This window comes from Neomonachus schauinslandi, chromosome 6 (genome assembly GCF_002201575.2).
Source record: "Neomonachus schauinslandi chromosome 6, ASM220157v2, whole genome shotgun sequence".
Classification (NCBI taxonomy): domain Eukaryota; kingdom Metazoa; phylum Chordata; class Mammalia; order Carnivora; family Phocidae; genus Neomonachus; species Neomonachus schauinslandi.
In genome coordinates this window covers 148107916-148127965 of record NC_058408.1, presented here as the reverse complement: position 1 = coordinate 148127965, position 20050 = coordinate 148107916, and the positions used below count along the sequence as shown (strand labels likewise).

At 54.4% G+C, this 20050-nt stretch overlaps 1 protein-coding gene across 1 annotated transcript in view; it reads left to right on the top strand.

The window, feature by feature from the left end:
• The window catches only part of UROS (uroporphyrinogen III synthase), a 31179-nt gene extending 16027 nt beyond the window's left edge, over positions 1-15152 (top strand). Inside the window, exons 6-10 of the mRNA XM_021703807.1 lie at positions 5186-5260; positions 10359-10439; positions 10799-10884; positions 11814-11912; positions 14845-15152. Of these exons, the coding sequence (XP_021559482.1) occupies positions 5186-5260; positions 10359-10439; positions 10799-10884; positions 11814-11912; positions 14845-14979 (476 nt within the window). The 3' untranslated portion in view covers positions 14980-15152. The remainder of the gene's footprint in view (positions 1-5185; positions 5261-10358; positions 10440-10798; positions 10885-11813; positions 11913-14844) is intronic.
• The last annotated feature ends 4898 nt before the right edge of the window (positions 15153-20050 follow it).

Here is a 20050-nt window from a genome sequence, read left to right as displayed (position 1 = left end):
GCTGAAATGTTCAAAAGGAGAAGGGGGACAGGAGAGGCTAGGTGGTCTGTTTAAATGATTTTGAAGCATCTTTATAGCGTCGGAAAGATACAATGTAACATTAAGAAAAAAAGCAGGATGAGGCGCCTGGGTCGCTTAGTCGGTTGGGTGTCCGACTCTTGATTTCGGCTCGGGTCGTGATCTCAGGGTTGTGGTATTGAGCCCCTCGTAGAACTCCACAGTCAGCAGGGAGTCTGCTTCTCTCCTTCTCCCTCTCCCCCTCCCCACCCCACTGCTCCCATGTGTGCATGCTTGCTTTCTCTCAAATAAATAAATCTTAAAAAAAAAAAAAAGCAGGATGCAATATAGATATGATACAATTTCAGTTTATTTTAAAAATATAGACACTGTACTAGAGAGCCCTCCCTACCCCCAAAGAAGCCTGAGAGGAGCAGGGACTCACAGAGATACTTGTTGGAGTATGTAATGTTCATAACAGCATCAGTCACAACAGGCAAAAGGTGGAAACAAGCAAAATATCCATGGACAGATAAATGGATAAAATGTGGTGTATACATGAAATAGAGTATCATGCAGACGTAAGAGGGAGGGAAATTCTGACAGAGGCTACAATGTGGAAGAACCTGGAAAACGTTACGCTAAGTGAAATGAGCCAGATGCGAAAAGATGAACACTGTATAATTCCACTTACCTGCGGCTCCCAGAGCAGCCACTCGGAGACTGAAGGTATGGGAGAGGTTTGCAGGGTCTGGGGTCGGGGGGAAATGGGAAGTTCTTGTTTAGTCTGGTGTAGAGTTTCCGTTTGGGATGATGAAAAAGTCTTGGAAGTGGATACTGGTGATGGTCGTGATGGTACCAAATGTCACTGAGTTATACACTTAAAAATAGTTAAAATGGTAAATTTTTATGGTATGTGTTTTTACTACAAGAACAAAACCTGAAAGGAAATAACCCTATGAAAGGTACTCCAGATGGTGGTATTATAGTTGTTTTTATAATTTTCTTAGTATTTTCTACATTTTCCAAACAGTCTTGAATTTGTATGTTATTTTTAAAGCACAAAGGTAAACAGTGAATCATTAAAAATCAACCTTACAAACGAACATAAAAATTAAGCATGAAACAATACTTAACAATTGTGAGTCAATTGTGAGGCCATCAATGGGCAGTTTGTTTCAAAATGATTGTCCAAATGAATTTTAAGATATCAGGGGAAGATGCAGTATGAATGAAAGTGTTTTTTTTTTTAAAGATTGTATTTATTTATTTGAGAGAGAGCGAGCACAAGCAGAGGAGGGGCAGAGGAAGAGGAAGCAGGCTCTGCACTGAGCGGGGAGCCCTATGTGGGGTTCAATCTCAGGACTGGGTTTATGACCTGAGCCGAAGGCAGACGCTTAACGACTGAGCCACCAGGTGCCCCAGGATCAGTGAGAGTAGTTTAAGAATGAAAAGCGCTCTTTCCAGAGAACAAAATGACGTCAAGGAGTTCCCCAGCTGCGGGTTGCTGACTAATTAAGAGCTGGTGCATCGTTTTCCAGCGCAGAGCTTGCACCTGGGAGCTCTGCAGATGAGCAAAGAGGGAATCAGGCCTTGGTTGCCAAGGAAACCGCCCCACTCCCCCCTCCCCCCCAAATCAGTTAAGAATTTGCTTGCACCTTCTTTCACCATTTCTTTTTTTCTGAAGTAGAAGAGGAAAGAAAAGTCTGGAGACAACTTCGGACTTACACAGCAACACTTCAACTATCAAACATGGCATGTTTGTAAATTATCCCATTTTGATTCTCATGCTACCTTCGGTCTGATCTCAGTGGCACCACTACGCATTTTGCATCTCATTGTTCTGTCAAATGAGAAGAAAACCCGAGAACAAAAGTGGTGATACGGGATGAGAAACCCGAGACAGAGCGGGCTAGCGTGGGCCAGCATCCCCTGTGGCACAGAGCCTGGTCCCATGGGACCTGCTGGCCCCAGCCGGCTCCCTGTTTGTACCGCTGTGAAGGAAAAGGACATGTTCTAAATGCTGGGAGTACATGATCAAAGGAGAGATGAAATTAGGGATTTTGCTCCTTTAAAAAGTCTCTTGGGAGAGGAGCACCTGGCTGGCTCAGCTGGGCCCCACACTGGGTGTAGAGATTACTTAAAAAAAAAAAGAGAAGAAAAGAAATCTCTTAGGAGAAACCACATTCTATCTTAACATGAAAGTCAGTCACCCAACTTTGGAACCTTCTATCTTAGTTCACCTTCCCAGACATGATGTCCCAGAGGAGCTCTCTCTAGTGAACTGCTGGACGCTTCTGTTCATCCTGAGGCTCATCAAGAGCCTGGAGAGTTAGAGGAAGTTGAACACGGACAGCCGGGGGAGACCAGGCCCGTGTGTTAGTCATCTTTTGCTGTGTAACGAATTGCCCCAAAACTTAGTGGCTGGAAACAATAAGCGTTTAATTTCTCACGGTTTCTGTGAGTCCGACATCTGGGAATGGCTGAGTTGGGTCCGTCTGGCTCGGGGTCTCTCACCAGGCTGCAGGTATCTCAAGGCCTGACTTGGGGGTCCTGCTTCCAGATCACGCACATGGCTCCACTTCCCAGCCCTCACGTGGCCCTCTCTAAGGGCTATGTTATGACACGACAGCAGGATTTTCCTCTTGCGTGCGAGACAATCCAAGAGCCAGCAAAAGAGAGCGTCCAGGCCAGAAGCCAGTCTTTTCATAATCTAATCTTGGGAGTGACATCCCATCACTTCTGCCATCTTCTTTTTGTTTGAATGGAGTCAGTCCAGGCCACACTCAAGAGGAGGGATGTCAAGGTGGTGTGAGCACCGAGATCACTGGGAGCCATTTTACAGGAGCCCTCTGGTCAAATTGAGCACGAGAACTGCCTCTGCTCCCCCCAGAAGCTGCAGGTCAGGTCAGGAGAATGGAACATTTTAAGCAAAGAGAAGATAGAAATGTTTCGCATAGTGGAAATGGAAACCGGGCCCAAGCAAGTGGTCTTGATGTCAAAGTCCATCAGGACTTATTTATCTTAGAGAGACAGAGAGAGCGAGTGCACAAGAGAGAGCGAGTGGACAGTGGGGCAGAGGAAGAGAATCCTGAAGCAGACTCCTCGCTGAGCGTGGAGTCCGACCCAGGGTTTGATCCCAGGACCCATGAGCCAAAGACAAGAGTTGGACGCTCGACTGACTGAACCACCCAGGCACCCCATAAACCATATCTGGCTTTTTAGTGTTTTTCATTGCTTCGTTTTCCCATTAATTTTGGGAGAATACTGAAATCATCTATATCTATAACCTTAATATGTCTTCACATCCCATTTGTTGATTCTTACTGATTTGCTTATGCACTAAGCATTTTTTTTAAGATTTTTATTTATTTGTCAGAGAGAGAGAGAGCACAAGCAGGGAGAGCAGGAGAGGGAGAAGCAGACTCCCCACTGAGCAGGGAGCCCGATGTGGGACTCAATCCCAGGACCCTGGGATCATGACCTGAGCTGAAGGCAGACGCTTCACTGACTGAGCCACCCAGGCATCCTGCACTAAGAATTTTATCTCACCTTCAGATAACCACAGGGTACCTTTGCACATAGGCATCCACCAGCAGGGGAGCTCACCCCCAGGTTTACACAAGCCCTCCGATTGGATCCACCATGGCAGTCCTAGCCTTAACTTCTTAAATGTAAAGAACACGATGGCAGGTGTGTCTGGGGTCAGGCTGGTTCGTTTCACACAGCTGTGAGTCACTTGAAGTTCCCCTGTCATCATGGCCTGGGGAGGCCCCAAAGGCGGGCTTGCCTGGGCCCGAGGGCTGGCTGAAATGCTTGCACCTACTTAGAGCAGAGCCAGCCTTGCCGCCACAGGGGTTGAGACCTTCCGGCAAACATCCATTGCCCTGATCTCTACAGAGAGCCTCTACGGGCTGCCGGTGGGCCCCACAGCCCAGTCCCTGCCCTCGCAGGCAGAGCTGACAGGCGCTGGACGGCTCAGGGCCTCCGCTTCCTGCTCTCAGGAGCCCTCGTCCCAGGGTCGTGCGAGGATGAAGTAATGCGCCAGTGCTCACTCGGAAGAGCGAGGCCGCACGTGAGAGCCTACATGGGCTTCCTCCCGTCTAGTTAACGCAGGAACGATGCGGATGAACCCCGACGTTAAATACCAACATCACTGCGGTACTCACGTCCCAGTTCCGTTCCTGGGAAGTCATCAGGGTCTTGGTGCACCGAGACCTTCCCAGTTCAGTCAGAGGACGGGCGGCCCGGCCTGGGCTGGCCATGCAGCGTAACAAGGGCTTTGTTCCGGAACAAAGTTGACAGCTGCATGTGACTTTTGTCTCTTGGGCTCAGGACCCTTGAAATGACCTGTCAGTGAAGAGCTGATGGTGTGGATGTGAAAGCTGCAGTTTGTTCTTAGCCAGCGCTCTCACGTGAATCCGAAATGGAAGGGCCACAGCTCCTCCTCCGTCAGGGAAGTGCCACACCCCGGACGCAGGTGCTGAGCGCTGACGGTGTGGGGCCCGTGGCCCTTCCTCCCCAGCGTCCTCTGCACAGTGGCCAGTGTTTCCCGTGTGGAAGAGTGCAGGGGGGCCCGGGGAGGGGGCGGCTGCTCCTGCCTCACTTCTTGAGGAGTCTCTCAAAGCTGCTGGTCTGCCCCTCGCCCCAGATGACCTGTAGTCGCGGTACTGGGGGTCGCTGTTGGTAGGTTGCCGGGGAACCACTCCTGCCCTCCCTGCCATTTCAGTCTGGCCACGTCCGCCCACAACACCCTTCTGGTTGGGCGCTGGCCTTGGCTTCCCGGCAGGACGAGGGCTCTCTCATGCCCTGTGAGAAGTAGTAAATCCTAAATGCTCACCACCTCCATACTGGCTGGTAAGAAACCTCCTTTCTTCAGCTCCCCTAGGGGGCCTGCGGTTTGCTCTCATCATCTCGTATAATCCTTAAAGCAGTCCCCGGTGGTGGCGTCTTCCCCTAGTGTTGCCGAGCTCAGTGGGGTTCAGAGAAACTGGCACGTGACCCAAAGCCACACGTCTAGGAAGGGTGGGCCTGGGGCCCAGCACCCTCACGTCCGACACAGTGCCGGCCGCCCCCTGCACCTGCCTTCAGGAGGAGACGTTCCTTTGTATTTGCACATTAGCAAACAACCCAAGAACAGAGGTCTTTAATAGCCACATGAAAACATATTTCTTTTGTTGTTTTCCAGTGAATAAAATTGGCCTGGATACAGAAGGAGCACACTGCGGAAATGCAGAAAAGCTTGCAGAATATATTTGTTCCCGTAAGTAGAAAAAGGTCACTCCAACTGAAGCCCATTTACTTTTTGTTTGTTGGCCTCACCCCCGACCCCCCGGGACAGGAACATTTCCTGGGCGCGTTCTCCGTGGTGACGCTGGTTGGCGCGCAGTGTGCAGGCCGCTCGTGGGACCGCGGGCTCCTTTCCCGGTGTGTGTCTGTGCTTGTTTGAGATTCAGCCCGCCTCTCTCCGCCCCCTCCACCAGAGGACTTGAGACAACTCCAACATGACACAAAACAAAGCATTCGGAGACAAATCGAGGGAGACCGTCTGCAGTGATGCTACCCGGAGTGGAGGCAGGCTACTGCAGCTGGGCACCTCCCCTGAGTCTGTGTCCCCCCTCTCGGGGGGCCACCTCCTCTGAGCGCCCTCTCAGAGCTGGCCCACCCCCTGGGAGTGCGTCCCTGGGCAGCATGTGGACCGGGACCTGAGAGGACGCTGGTTGTAGAGGTGTTTGCCTTTCAGTGCGGGTGCAGCCCTGATGGAAACAAAGCTTTGGGGGAGCTCTCGGAGCGAGAGGGGCGGGAAGGCCGTCAACACTCAACAGACATGGGTTCCCACTGCTGCTTCTGCCCCCCACAGAGTCTCCAGGGCCAGGCTGGAGGCTGCCCGTGGGCGGTGGAGCAGGGCAGCTGGAGGAAAGGCACTCCCTGCCTTCTGGTCACATCTGCCACTGTATCCTAGCCCGGCTCTTTGCTTTAGTTTGCTGATGTCTCTAAGTTTTGAAAAATGCTCTTCTTACTAAGGGGGTGTGTTTCAGAGACCCTCCAAAAGCCCCAGGGATGAAGGAGGTGAGCCCTAATCCAATGACCCTCCGGGCCCCGTCCTGGCCAAAGCAGGTGCTGGCCTGGGCTGGAGCAGAGGACCGAGTACCCAGCACTGTGTTCCTGTCCCAGGGCAGCACCGCTGGGCCTCCCACCCCGGCTCTTATGTCCACCACTCCACCTGAACTGCAGGCCTCGGGGGCTGTTCAACAGGACAGTCGCCCGGCCCACGACTCTAGTGGCCGGGTCCATGGCTCTCCAGCTGGTCATCCGGTGCTCCCAGCACATCCTCACCTCCCGCCTCCTGCACAGCTGTCTCTGCTCCTCCCTCCCGTTGGTGCTGCCTACAGAGGCCCTATCCTTCACGTAGGCTCCTCTGTGACAGGGACGCCATAGGCTGTGGTCCTTCCATGTCCACTGTCCTGGAGACCTTGGCCTTCCTTTGGCCACCCCCACCACACACATGCTGTTTATGCCTCGTCTTGTCGCTGAACCCACTCCTGCCTTGTGGCCCGGCACACAGGTGTTCTCACGCAGTGTTTGCTGAGCGCTGAACTGTTCTGGCGTGACAGGAGGGCATTCGGGGGGGCAAGGCGAGAGAGGGCTTGGTCCATGCCAACAGGCCCGGCCAAGCTGAGCGGCCATCTTCTTGAGCATCAGCTCAGGCCTGCCAGTCGCTTGATACTGTACGGCCAGGCATTGAAAGCTGCTGAGAAGCCAAGGGCAGTTATGCCGGTGGTCCAGGGGTGAACACAGCCCTGGGCACCTCAGGGTCCTCAGGCCCATGGGACTGTTTTGAGGGTCACTGAGCCTCACCTTTTCTGGGACGAGAGGAACGTCATGTGATTGGGTTTTTCCCCAGCAGTCTGTGGAATGGATGCATATGTTCCACAATGATCCAACGCCAGGCTCTTTATTTCTAATATTTGTAGGGGACAATGGTCACCATTAAACAGTAACAAAGCCCTTCTGTTTTAATGTGGAAATCAATGTAAATGGTAGAACTTGGCATTCCCCGGGTGATTAAGTGCTTTGGTTTAGGAAGACGAATGACTGGTTCCGTGGGTGGTACCACATTTAGCTCCTTAATGAACAGGTGGCCACAGCCTGTCTCCAGGGTAGATGACCTGGCTGTACTCACCTCTGACGTGCTAGTTCTGGAAAGAGATGGAAGGAAATTGAGTCATTCCTCACTTTCAGGTCCAGAGTCATCAAGCTGGTGTTCCTTGCTCTGCGTACGTATACAAGGCAGGAAGGATCCCTGTCACTTCTGAGATATCACCCTGGTGTTTCAATTAACTGACTCGAGGCGTAGAGGGGAGATGGGAACGTACTCTGCCTTATCTCGGCGAGACGGGGCGGCATTCTTTGCAAAGCCTTTGTTACTTCTCATTTGTTACCAGCACGCCTGTGTGTCCTAATAAATCTTTAATTCGCAATTAGAATATCCAAATAGGAATCCTTCTTGACTGCTAATAAGGACTTTCACCTTGGTTTTACCAAGGCATTAATGATTTTCTGCCCCAGCAAGCTCTGAAACTGGATTTTAAAAGCTCAGAATCTACTTCCAGTGTTTGGAGTCAACAGGCCAATTCATAGTTATTGCTTATTTCTTTTACTTAACACTTTTTACTGCGTGACAGATACCATCGAGGGCACTTAAAACTATTAACTCATTTAATCTGATAGCCCATTGTTCTGATAGAAAATTCTCCCCTTCCAGGAGATCTGCTCTAACGGAAAAGAAAGCAGCAAATAAATGGTAAAAGGGGGCATTACAGCATTCTGCAAGAGGGGTCCGCCTGAGTCAGACAGAGGGGGGTGCAGTTATTTGAAATGTCCCTGGATTGAGGGCTGCCGATGGCCACTCCTGCAGCCTCTTGGACTAGCTCGGCCCTTCCTTCCCTCGCATCAGCCCTGTTGTCCGGATTCTCCACCACGAGAATCTCTCTCTGCACGGCCGCATCTCCCAGCTTCGCCTGGGAGGCCGAAATCAGTGCAGACCTGGCAGTTGTCGGAGCTTTCCAACCACACACGTGTCCTCCAGTGAAAAGGCATTTTTTAAAAAATCAGCCTTGTTACCTTAATTACTACAGTGACTACTTATGGAGTCCCCAGCCCCTCAGCACAACCCTCTCCTGGGATTTTCAGCACCCTTGCTGGCCTCAGCCCCCACAGCCCAGCAGTCCAGGCCTCCTTCCTGTTAAAGAAACGGGCAACCTCTGAGCCCCGTGAGTCCCCATTCTGTGTCTTCTCTGTCGGGTGAGACCCCTGCAGGCCCGTCTCCCTGTTGTTCCGGGAAACCTCTCACACCTCTGCAGAATCAGCCAGCTTTAGCATTGACCTACTTAGCAGTGGCCTATTTGGGTTAAAAATCCGCAGGCAGGAAACTTATCCCCCAAAAAGAATGGGTTCTTTGCCTCTGACTTCTTGAAGGGGGTGGGTCCCATGAAGGATAGTTGTGGTACATCTCCGCCCAGCAGAAGAGGATTCTAACCAGGACATTTTCAGGTTTTCCTCCCTTTCCTGAGAGTGCCACGGGTTTCCATGACATCAGCTGGGCTGACTGGGCCTGCATGCAGGGCCTGGCTCTCCAGGCACTGGTGATGCCGTCAGAAAAGACAGGCATCTGTCCTGGACCAGGACACACATACTAAGCTCCCATCCCCCGAGTTAGTGGCCAGCAATCCGAGAATAAGCATGAGCAGCTCAATACTAGGCTAGACCTTCCGAAGAGATGCTTTGAAGGGAAGATTTCGGAATCTTCCGAAGGCCCCTTGCACACCTCTAGGGCTGGGCTTGCTGGAAAGGCAGGCCCTTGGCTTTCCTGCTGCATTCCCGAAGCTGCCCCAGAGCAGATGGCTGGGAGGGTCTGTGGGAGCAGCTTTGGTCTCTAGAATCCTGCACACCCCAGCACCTAACACACATGGACGGACACACAGACCTGGAGGGAAGCCTGGGCTCTGGTTAAGAAAGTTGCACCTGAACATGGCTTTGAAAATATGTTTCCAAGGATGGCATCTACAGTGCATGAAACATTTGCTCCCACTGGAAAAGAGAAATCAGTGGGCATCTATTGTCTACATTTGAATTTTTCCCAATTCCTTGTGTTCTTTTACGTCCGTGCTGATAGTTACAGAGCAGCTTAAATCAAGAACACATTCACCAGGGGCGCCTGGGTGGCTCAGTTGGTTAAGCGACTGCCTTCGGCTCAGGTCATGATCCTGGAGTCCCGGGATCAAGTCCCGCATCGGGCTCCCTGCTCGGCAGGGAGTCTGCTTCTCCCTCTGACCCTCCTCCCTCTCCTGCTCTCTCTCTCTCATTCTCTCTGGCTCAAATAAATAAATAAAAAAATTTTTAAAAAAAAAAAAAAAAAAAAAAACACATTCACCAGGACGTAGTTCTCGAATAACCTGGAAAAAGGAAGTTATTCCTGTGGTTGGTCTGGGCCTTCCGGGAGATGGTGCTAGACGGGAAGTGCTTGCTTTGTTCTTCCTCCGACTGCAATCCCCAAAGAGGTGTTCGGGGAGATCTGATGGGTACAGAAAAATGCGTTTGTGTGTGACCAACAGCCATTAAGACTTCTTCCAACTGATGGATGGATGTGGTGGCGGGGGGGGGGGGGGGGGGTTCTATCAGAATGTTCACATTTGGGGAGGATTCGCCCATTGGTTTTGTTAGATGGTAGTGTCTCAGGTTGGTGTTCAGACTGTGTGCCATCTTCGTTCTGCAGAGAGCTTGGAGCCGAACGCACCCCAAGGTCTTCCTAGAGTGGGGACGGGGAGCAGGGTGGGAGGCAGGCCATTCTCAGCAGGCCCCTACACGGCCACTCATCCGCCCCGTGGGCACTTGGCCGGGTGGCCGCCGTCCTGAGGGGACAGAAGGCACGCAGCTCGTCTCTGTTGGGGGCGGCCGCAGGGCCACTTGTGGCTGCCATTTCCCTGCCGCCTCCTGAGTGTGGGCCCTGGCTCCGGCCACCGCCTGTGGCCTCCAGGGCTCCTCCCGAGGTGCAGCGTGGCTGCAGCAGTGCCTTGTGACTCCAGCCAAGTGCAGAGCCGCCTGCTAGCTCGTGCCCGCAGCCCAGGCACCGCGTCAGGACCAGAGGGGCTGGAGGGGCCTGGGGGACAGCGGCCCCGGCTTGCAGGGATGCCCGTTTTCTGAGCGCCGTGGCCGAATCCCCTGTGATCTTCCTACAGCAGGGTCAGCTTCTTCCCTCCCACGCACAGCCGCTGGGCAGCCCGGAACTGCTGCTCCCCGTGCCCTGGGCACATGCACCCCCTTCTTGAAAGCGTTGACAAAGTCTGGTTATTTATCCGCAGGGGAGTCACCAGCATTGCCTCTTCTGTTTCCCTGTGGAACCGTCAAAGGAGAAATCCTGCCGAAAATGCTCAAGGACAGAGGTGACAGCAATGCATTGGCTCGTGGACACAGCCTCCCTGGTCCGCCTCCTCGGGTCTGCCGGGAGCCTTCGTGGTCCGCGTTCGGGGTCCGCCGTGCGGAGCCCCCGGGGGAGGGCAGGCTGAGGGAGGGCGGGTGGCCCTCGTGGGGTGCAGTCTACTGTCCTGACCGTAGCCCTGCGCTCGTCTGCCCGCTCGGCTCCGGCTAGGAGCCCGCAGAGTGTCACAGCCTTCGCCAAGGGTGCGGGTGGTGCTGGTGTGGACGGACCCCGGGGCAGGTCCTGGGGCAGAGGAGAGCCTCAGGATGGAGCCCGGTGTTCCCGGTGGAATAAAGCCTATTCCCTGCTTTTGATTGTGTCCAGGGATTCCCATGGAAAGCATAACTGTCTATCAGAAGATCCCACACCCGGGAATCCAAGTGAACCTCAACAGCTACTATTCGAAGCAGGTGGGTGGTGCTTGCAGGAGACTTGGCGGCGGGGAGGCCCAAACCCCTGTGCGTGGTTCCACCATCCCAGCCGCATGACTGCCCAAGGCTCCATCGCTGTATCTGTGAAATGGGAATAGACCTCTCTCAGAAGGTTTTTAGAAAGGTGAAAGGAGAGAAAATGCACAAAGCCCTGTGGATATCACCCCAGACACAGTGAGCCTGGGCAGCAAGGGGCCATGCTGGGACTGTCCGGCATGTGTGGGGCACTGGGGGAGCCCCGGGGCAGAGGCTGGGACGGGAGGCTCGGCCCATACTGGGAAGGCCCACAGTGCCCACCGAGGAAGCCACAGGGACCTCTGAAGGCTTCGGGCAGGGGGGTGGGTGGCGCCTGTGTGAGTTAAGGTTTTCCACATCTGTATTCAGTGCGACGCCTCCCCCCTCTCCTGGGACAGGCTTCTGAATGCCTTGCTGGTTCTGGACGTCCCCTTAGTGCAAACGAAAACAGAGAGCCACGCAGCCAGTCTGCCTTCTGTCTCCTGAGAAAGGACGCAGGGTTGACAGCCTGGACTGCTGCCTCACTGATCAGGGCCACTTTGGCCACGTGAGCTAGGGGCAGTGTCTGCTTCGGCTGGGCATGCGGGTCCACAGTGCCCCTGTCCTCTGGCCAGGCAGACACACACCTGTGGGCCGCAGAGCGATGAGGAGCAGCGCCCAGCCTCCCCAGTGGCACCCTGTCCTCTGAACGGTGCCTCGCCTGAACTCGGCCCTGGCCTCGAGGGAGCAGAGAAGGCCACGTCCACCAGGAGCCCTCCTGCTGTGAATCTGTGGGGCTGCCTGGGGGCTGCCTCCTGGGGCTCCAGGGCTGATGGTGCCTGGCTGGGGGAACCAGGGGAACATTCTCTCTCCTTGGCCTGTGGCGACAGACTGATCTTATGCTCTCCCTGCAGGGCGTTCCGGCCAGCATCACATTTTTCAGTCCCTCCGGCCTTACCTACAGCCTCAAGCATATTCAAGAGTTATCTGGCGACAACATTGATCAAATTAAGGTGAGATATTCAGTGGGCTTTTGGTCTTTTAAGGTTTTTAAAAATTCTTACTAATTACCTAGAGTTCCCATGTAAAGCCAAAGCACTCCTGACCAAGCAGACACCCTGATGTCACCTCGTAGCCCTGGAGAGACCGGGCTCGAGAATTCTCCAGCATCACTTCCTGGCTCGTGCTCTCGGACACCTTACTTAACCTCTCTGAGCCTATTTCCTCATTTCTATCATGAGGATGATTATCCCTCTGTGGCTTTTATAGACACGTAGTCACCCATTATTTGCAGGGGATAAGTTCCCAGACCCTCAAGTGGATGTGTGAAAGCACGGCTACTACCCAATCCTGATATATGTGTTTTTTCCTACACATACATCCCTGTGATGAAGTTTAATTTCTAAATTAGGCACAGTAAGAGATAAACAACAATAGCTAATAATAAAGCCGTTACAACAATATCCTGTGGTAGCAGTGACGTGAACTCTCTCAAGATATCTTATTGTACTGCACTCACCCTTCTTCCCACGAGGCTGTGGGATGATAATGTGCCTCCATGACAAGGGGAGGGCAGTGACGTAGGCATGGGACGGCATTCCCACTTGTGAGGGACCACATTTGCTAGGAGTCTATAAGTAACGACGAGGCTTTTGGGGCCTGTAACGGAAAGGCTCTTGAACTGGCTCCAGTGGGACCGAGGAAAGGGTGGAGGCCACCTGGGGCCCCAGGACAGAGGCCACCAGCACCGTGTGCACTCACACAGAGTGCGTGCTCTTAGCTTTTACTACAGGTGCGACTCACGGCACACCTTCGCAGTCCGCACCGGTTCCCAGTTCTGCAGGTGGAGAACTGGGCTCAGAGAAGTAGTGCGTCTTGCCCTAGGCCTCACAGGAGGAAGGGATTTGAACCCAGGAGGACGGATTCCACGTTGTTAGCTGCGGTGATACCTGAGCCGTGGCCAGGTGACGGAGCACTTCCAGGCAGTATCTGGTAGAATCCGCCCACCGGTCCAGGGGTAGGAATCAAGCAAAATCGGGACTACCAGCTACGCAGGAGGGTTCTGCTTCCTGCCCCCCCTTACCAATACTTGTAAGTTTGGTCTTCACGATCACAGCCGCCCCAGCGGCTGTGGGGGAGTTTTTTGTTTTTTTTGTTTTTTTTTAAAAGATTTTATTTATTTATTTGAGAGAGAGAGAATGAGAGACAGAGAGCACGAGAGGGAAGAGGATCAGAGGGAGAAGCAGACTCCCTGCCGAGCAGGGAGCCCAATGCGGGACTCGATCCCGGGACTCCAGGATCATGACCCGAGCCGAAGGCAGTCGCTCAACCGACTGAGCCATCCAGGCGCCCCTGTGGGGGAGTTTTGACTTGGATTGCTCCCGTGACCGATGACGCTGAGCGTCTTTCCCTGTGCGTGTCGGCTGTTTCTGTATCTTCTTCTGAGAGGTGTCTGTTCACGTCCTGGCCGTTTGTCTTGTTGCGGCTGTTGCTGGGCTGTACGGGTTCCTGGATGCAAGTTCCCCATCCGATACATTTTCCCCATCCCATGAGCTGTCTTTGCACTTCTGAGACGGTGCCCTTTTAGAGGCACGACGGTTTTTCCGTTTTGGTGAAGACCCACTCATCTATCTTTTCCTTTGCGACTTGTGTCTCAGACACCACTGCCCAATCCCAGGGCATGAAGGGCCCCCCCACGTTTCTTCTGTGTCTACAGTCTCAGTTCTTACATTTAGGTCCGTGATCCACTTTGAGTTCACGTTTGTGCCTGCTCTGAGGTAGGGGTCCGGCACCATCTTTTCCTCAGGGAGTTTCTTGAGGAATGGCTGCATCTCAGGGTGGAGTGGCGGGGGTGGGGGAGGGCTACAGGAGCTCGGGCTTCCGGGGGGGCAGCAGCCTCTGTCCTGTGGCTCTGACATGCCCCAGAAAGAGGGGCTTCAAGTCTTGAGATTGTTCTCTGCACCACACCCGGCCCAGGGTAAGGGCTGCCATCCTCACAGACCTACTCCCAGGCAGGGGTGCGTGCACCCCAGTGTTGGGGTGGGGGTGACGTGAGTGCTCTCCCTGCCAGAGCAACAGATCTTATTTACCCCCCAACTAGCCCTGCCAAGCAAGGGTAATTGTACCCCTTTTACAGATGAGGAAACAGGACCAGAGGGGCTAAGTGACTTGTGAGGACACCTAGCAAGGGCCGGGGTCACCACAACAAAAAACCACATTCAGCCCCAAGCGAGGCTCTGCATGTGACCATCAAACGTGCGATGTTTGGAGACAGGCATCCGGCTGACGAGCTTCAGGCCGCTGGAGTTTCTCATCTGGAGTAACCGTATTCCCATCAGCGGCAGCCACTGGTGGCCGCCGACCATTTCTCTGTGCCAGGGCCCCTGGCCACGTGGTTGCTCACATTGCCCCCACGTGATCCTCAGAGCAGCCCAACGGGGAAGGCTGTTCCCCTCTGTTTTACAGATGAAGGGACGGAGGCCCAGAGAGGGAGGGTCACTTGCTAGGGCCACTATCCTGTGGAGCTAGGATGGGAACCTGGCCTCCGGCTCCAGGTCCCGGTCTCGGCTGCTGCGTTTTCCTGGGGAGCGCAGCCGGGGCCCCTGCCACCCCCAGAGCACCTTTCAGACTTTGCTGTCTGCTCCACTTGGCCCCCCACCCAGGGCAGAACTGTGGGCGGCTGAGGCTTATGGAGAGGCAGCCAAGACGGCGGGCACCGGGGCAGGGGCCTGGCGCCCCTGCCCTGCACCCGAGCCGCAGGCCGGCGGGGAGGCTGTAATGAGGTCATGCAGGCAAAGGCATTTCGCGGGTGTAGGGCTGGGTTCGCATCGGGAGGGGTGATCACACGTGCTAGGAGCTGCGACGACCTGACGGGCCCAGGCCTTGCCCCCGTCCGCCCAGCCGGCCCCGCAGGTGCGCTGAAGCTCCCTCTCTCTCCCCCTGCAGTTTGCCGCCATTGGCCCCAGCACAGCCCGCGCGCTGACCGCCCAGGGCCTGCCTGTGAGCTGCCTGGCCGAGAGCCCCACACCGCCAGCCCTGGCCAAGGGCCTCCGGTTGGCCCTTCAGGCCCCCCGCTGCTGAGTCGGTGGCCCGTCCCGCTGCTGCTGGTGCAGGGAGGCGAGGCATCGGCGGGGCTCCCCACACCTTTGCCTCGTGCCTCCGCGGAACCCCCAGGACACATGGGCCCGGCGAGAGCTCCTCTGGCAGAGGGAAGAAAACCAAATAAACCACCTGGCTCTTCGCGCTGAGTTGTCACTCGCTGTGTATCGTTTTCCACGCAGAGCTGTGTTTGTGGAGGAAAAAGACGTGCCCATGTTCTGAGAACTGCCCAACCCCGTAGGAATGATAACACCTGCTGTGTAGGAAGTAGCTTTATGCATCCTATAAAAAGGACCTTCAAGTCCCGGCTTTGTGAGCTGTGGACACCTGCCATTCAAATACGGAGAGACTTTCTTTCCTTCAGAAATGAAAGGCAGCTTAGACCAGGCAGGGCGTCTGAGAGGCGGGGAGGCTGGTTTACACAGAAGGGCTTTGCCCGCAGGATGCAGTGCCCTGCAGACAGGCTTGGGGAGTCTGCCCCCAAACTTTCTTTCCGCTTTTAAAATCTTGGCCTGGAGCCTGAGCTGGGTGGAATGAAACCGTGTCCGTCGTTCGGCAGGAAGGAGGACTGTCTGCCCAGCACGAGTGCATTCCCCGGAAGGTGTGTCACGTTGGCAGTCCCCGCGCGCAGTGCTCTGCCTCTCTCCTCCCCGGTCCCCTTAACGCCCTGAGGAGTGGACGCCACTAGGATTCCCGTTTCTCTGGGGAAGACCCTAAGACTCGGGGCATTAAATGCTTTGCTCGGGGTCACCCAGTGAGTGAGTGACCAGCCAGGACGCTCTGAAGGGGACTTGTGAACATAAGCACGGAGGCCCAGACTGATGGCGCTCCTGAGCCACCTCGCCTCCACGTGACCTCAGTACAAAAGTAAGGACCTGGTAATCGTTAGTGACCTGAATGGAAATTCCGCAGGTTCCGTGATAGCCCCGTATTTTCTGTCTGTAGTCATGTTTCTGAATATGGGTCAGAATCCATCCCACCGCTTCCTTCTGATCTGAACGTCAGGTCTGGATTGATGAGGTGCGCTTAGAATCCCTGCCACTCCCAAGGAGCCTTTTTCTGCCGGCGTTACCTTTCCTGAGCTTGGGGAAGAGCCCGGCCCCAAGCAGCCCCGCAGCCGAGGAACGCAGAGGCCGCGCTGTGCAGGCCCCCACAAAGCAGGGCCCGCCACGCCGGGGCTGCGTCTCGAGGCCAGCCTTGGGACAGAATGTCGCCACCGGGACCCGGGATGGCTACAGGACCTGCGCTGGCCGAGGCGGTCCCCCAACTGTGTGCCTGCAGGTCAGAGCCCTGCCGGATTGCTCCAGATTATATGCCCCAAACTACCGCTCTCCCTCTGACCCACCTGCTGCCCGCTGTCCCCTGTGTGCACACGGCCCCCGGCTGCCATCACCCCCACACTCCTGCCAGGTGGCCACACACGATCCCCCACGGAGGCATCACCTGGGTGAGGACAGGAACCAGCCCTCCCACAACGGACGGTGCCGGGGTTGTTTTCAGGGAGAGGGAGCGAGTGAACAGTCCCGAGGGTTCGGGAAGCTTGGGGTCGGGGAGCATGGGCCCAGGCGGAGGGGTTGTTGGCATCAAACTCTCAGAGCCCCAGTCTCCCCGACACTAGGGGAGTGACTCCTGCCTTCTGAGTTCCAGTTTGTCCGTCTGTCAGGAGGGGAGGAGCTTCTGCCTCCTGAATGTGTGCACTGCAGCTCAGAAAACTACGTCTGAAGCTACCTCGAGATCTGGATGGAGAGCTTAGGTTGGCGGGTAATAAGCAGTGTGTCACGTATTCTCATAAACAAACAGTACTGCTCAGCATTTCCTGCTCCATCTGAGTTGAGCGGTTTATCTGGTGGAAAGTGTTGCCGGAATGGCAAAGGTGATACTGGGGTCATGGCCCCGACACCTAAAGCGTTCTGGGTACCTGGGGATCAGAGCACGGCACCTGCCCCAAAGGGGCCTGCAAACACGTTGAAAGAACAAAGTCAGGAGGCAACTGAGCTCAGCATAAAGAGCCTGTATTTCACACAACAGGACTGTGGCCAGGAGATGGGGTGGGCGGGGAGGCCACCTGTCTTTGGACGACTGTTGCCAGAGAACCCCTCTCTGAGGTTCTGTCGCGGGGAGCCTGACAGCGGGGAGCTGGAGACAGCAGAGTCTCAGGACAGCCTTCTTCCAAACCAATCACCTGCCTTTTGTGTCGATGCCATTGATTGTCATATGTCCCTTCGGAGATTTTATAATAAGCATTAGATTCGATTTCTTTTCCTTTTTTTTTTTTTTTTAAGTAGGCTCCACGCCCAGCATGGAGCCCAACATGGGGCTCAAACCCATGACCCTGAGATCAAGACCTGAGCTGAGATCAAGAGTCAGACACTCCACCGAATGAGCCACCCGGGTGCCCCCAGATTTCTTTTTTTTTTTAAGCCCATTTCTTACAACTGCCTGGAGGTTCTCAGCTGGGCAAGCCACACTACTGATTATACAAACCTCTCTGCCCTCCTCCCTTCCCCACTCACTTCAGTGTTCTGAACACCTTGCAGCAAAGACAGAGGACACAGCAAATCAGCAACCATGCGACAAGCAGTAAGCAACAGCCAACAGCAATCATAATTTCCATGTCAATGGCCATTATAATCTTGAAGCGTCTCACACACACCTGGGCAGAGAAGTGCAGGCAAGCAGTGAGCGTGGACTCCCTCCCCACCCAGCCGCCTCGCCGCCTCAGTGCGCTTCGGTCAGCGGGGGATCCAGGAGCCCCAAGCCACAGAGCCTTCCACGTGTAAGCGTGTGTGAACGCTCCCGGGCAGGCCTAGGAGCCGAGGCTGGCCGTCGGGGAGAAGGGGTTTCTTTGTGGGTGGAAAGCGACTGAAAGGCACAGTCCAGAGAGAAGGAAATCGGAAGGGCAGGGGGTGGGAAGAATCTTTTCTCCTCCCTTTCACGGGCAGCAGTGTGCGGCTATGAGTCACACCCAGGCCTGCACTTGCACAAGTGGTTTCCCAGACACCTGGGCTTCCTGAGATCGATCCCCGTTCGGAGTCACGACTGACCCCTCCCTGTGCATCAGGCTCAAAAATCTCCCATGGGAACAATTAAGGGAAAGTCTTTTTCAAAATGTCATGCTGTGTGGTGCTGAGAATATGTAAACCCATGTTGCAAATGACACGTACTTCAGGGAAAAAAGAGTTTTCAGGCCTCCCACTGACAAGTGGATCGTGCCATCTCAGCATTTAAGGAGACTCTGGAAGCTTCCAGCCAAACCCTTCCCCCAAGCACAGAGATGAGGAGTGCCCTGTACAGACCAGGAACCAGCTTCTCTGGGAGCCCCTGTCATTCCTGTCTGTATTGTAGATCACCCGCTTTTCTCTGCCATTTTTCCTCCTAAACCTGATTTCCTTAAAATCCAATTTACCTGGAATGAGCAATTTAACCAGACAGTGGGAACCTTGTGTCGCCAATCAGGCTACTCAGAGGCTTTGAAATAATCGGGGAGAAGAACGCTCTGAGAGAAGGGTGGACAATCCCCGAGCCGCGAGAGGCCAACTGCACACACAGGAGAAAACAATGGTAGGGAATAAGACCCTGCTGTCATAAAGCCCTAGCGGGGCCCCCTGCCATCTTTACAGAGACCTGCCGTGCACGTTTGAAGACCTGACTTTCAGAAGCGCTGTCTTCAGCCAGAGCTCAGGGGATGGACAGGCACCGACTGGCTTTCAGACCCGGCAGAACTCAGGCTGTGTGACATCAGCCCTCGGGACACCAGCGCTCAACCACAGAGTTCTCAATTCTGTTCCACGTTCGGAACGTTAGCCTCCCAGGAAATACAGTGTCTAGATGGTATCTCGAATAATTTTTTTCTAAATCTTGTACCTGTGTAGGTTTTTGTTTCCCCAAGAGAGAATGTTTAGGATTATCTTCTAATCAAAACAGAGTTTGAGGGGCACCTGGGTGGTTCAGTCGGTGAAGCGTCCGCCTTTGGCTCAGGTCATGATCCCAGGGTCCTCGGATCGAGCCCCGGGTCTGGCTCCCCGCTCCATGGGAAGTCTGCCCCTCCCTCTCCTTCTGCCCCTCTCCCCTGCTCCTGCACACTCTCTCCTTCTCTCAAATAAATAAAATCTTTAAAAAAAAAACCACACACACAGTTTGAGATTTCGATTTAAACCCAATCATGTGGGAAGGTGAACACTGCCCTTACACCTGACAGTTGCACTTGGCTTTGCCCACAAGGTGCGATAATTCTTTGTAGCCATGTATTGGGGTGTACGTGTTCACTGACATGGATACGTGAAGTATGTTGATAAATACAGCTGACACACACACACACACACCGATGCATGACTGACGTGTCATAGTCATATATGTGCTTATACGTATTATACATGTAAATGACTCACATACACAACAGGACACAGGGCACAGTGGGAAGAAACCAGAGTAGGGCACTGGTGGTGGCCAGGCGTCTCTGGCCACCCGGTGCAGACAGCCTGCCAGGCCAGCTCTGTGGCATGAGGGGATGAGCTTCCTGGGCCCCTCACGGGAGTCCAGGGACAAGGGCAGAGCAGAGCAGGCCCGGCGGGCATGGGCGGGGGACCGGCAGCCCCCCGGCGCTGGGGCAGCCCCCCTCTGGCTCTATGTAAATGTCGTGTGCCCCAGTCACACGGGAAGCACGAGGTACCCGCGTGCCACTGGGAGTCACTTCGTTGCGCTTTTCATCTTCTTTGTTCCGTTTTACAGAAAGTATTCAGGATGTACCTAACAATCGAAAGCTAATTTAAAATGTAATGAAAGGCTGGAATTGAAAACGTGAACTCTGCCTGGGTCCACGTTACACTATCAGAGGGCTATTGCTCAGTTTTAAGGCGTGATAATGGTGGTGTGCTTTGCTTTTTTTCCCCCCAAGAGTCTATCTTGCACAGACCCATACGAACATATTTATGCACAGGATTATATAGGATGCCTGGGGCTTGCTTCTGAATATAGAAAGCGCGCAGTGGGTGTGAGGGTAACGATGGGAAATTCCACGCCCTGAGCCACACCTATCTCCTGAGGCTGGCCCGGG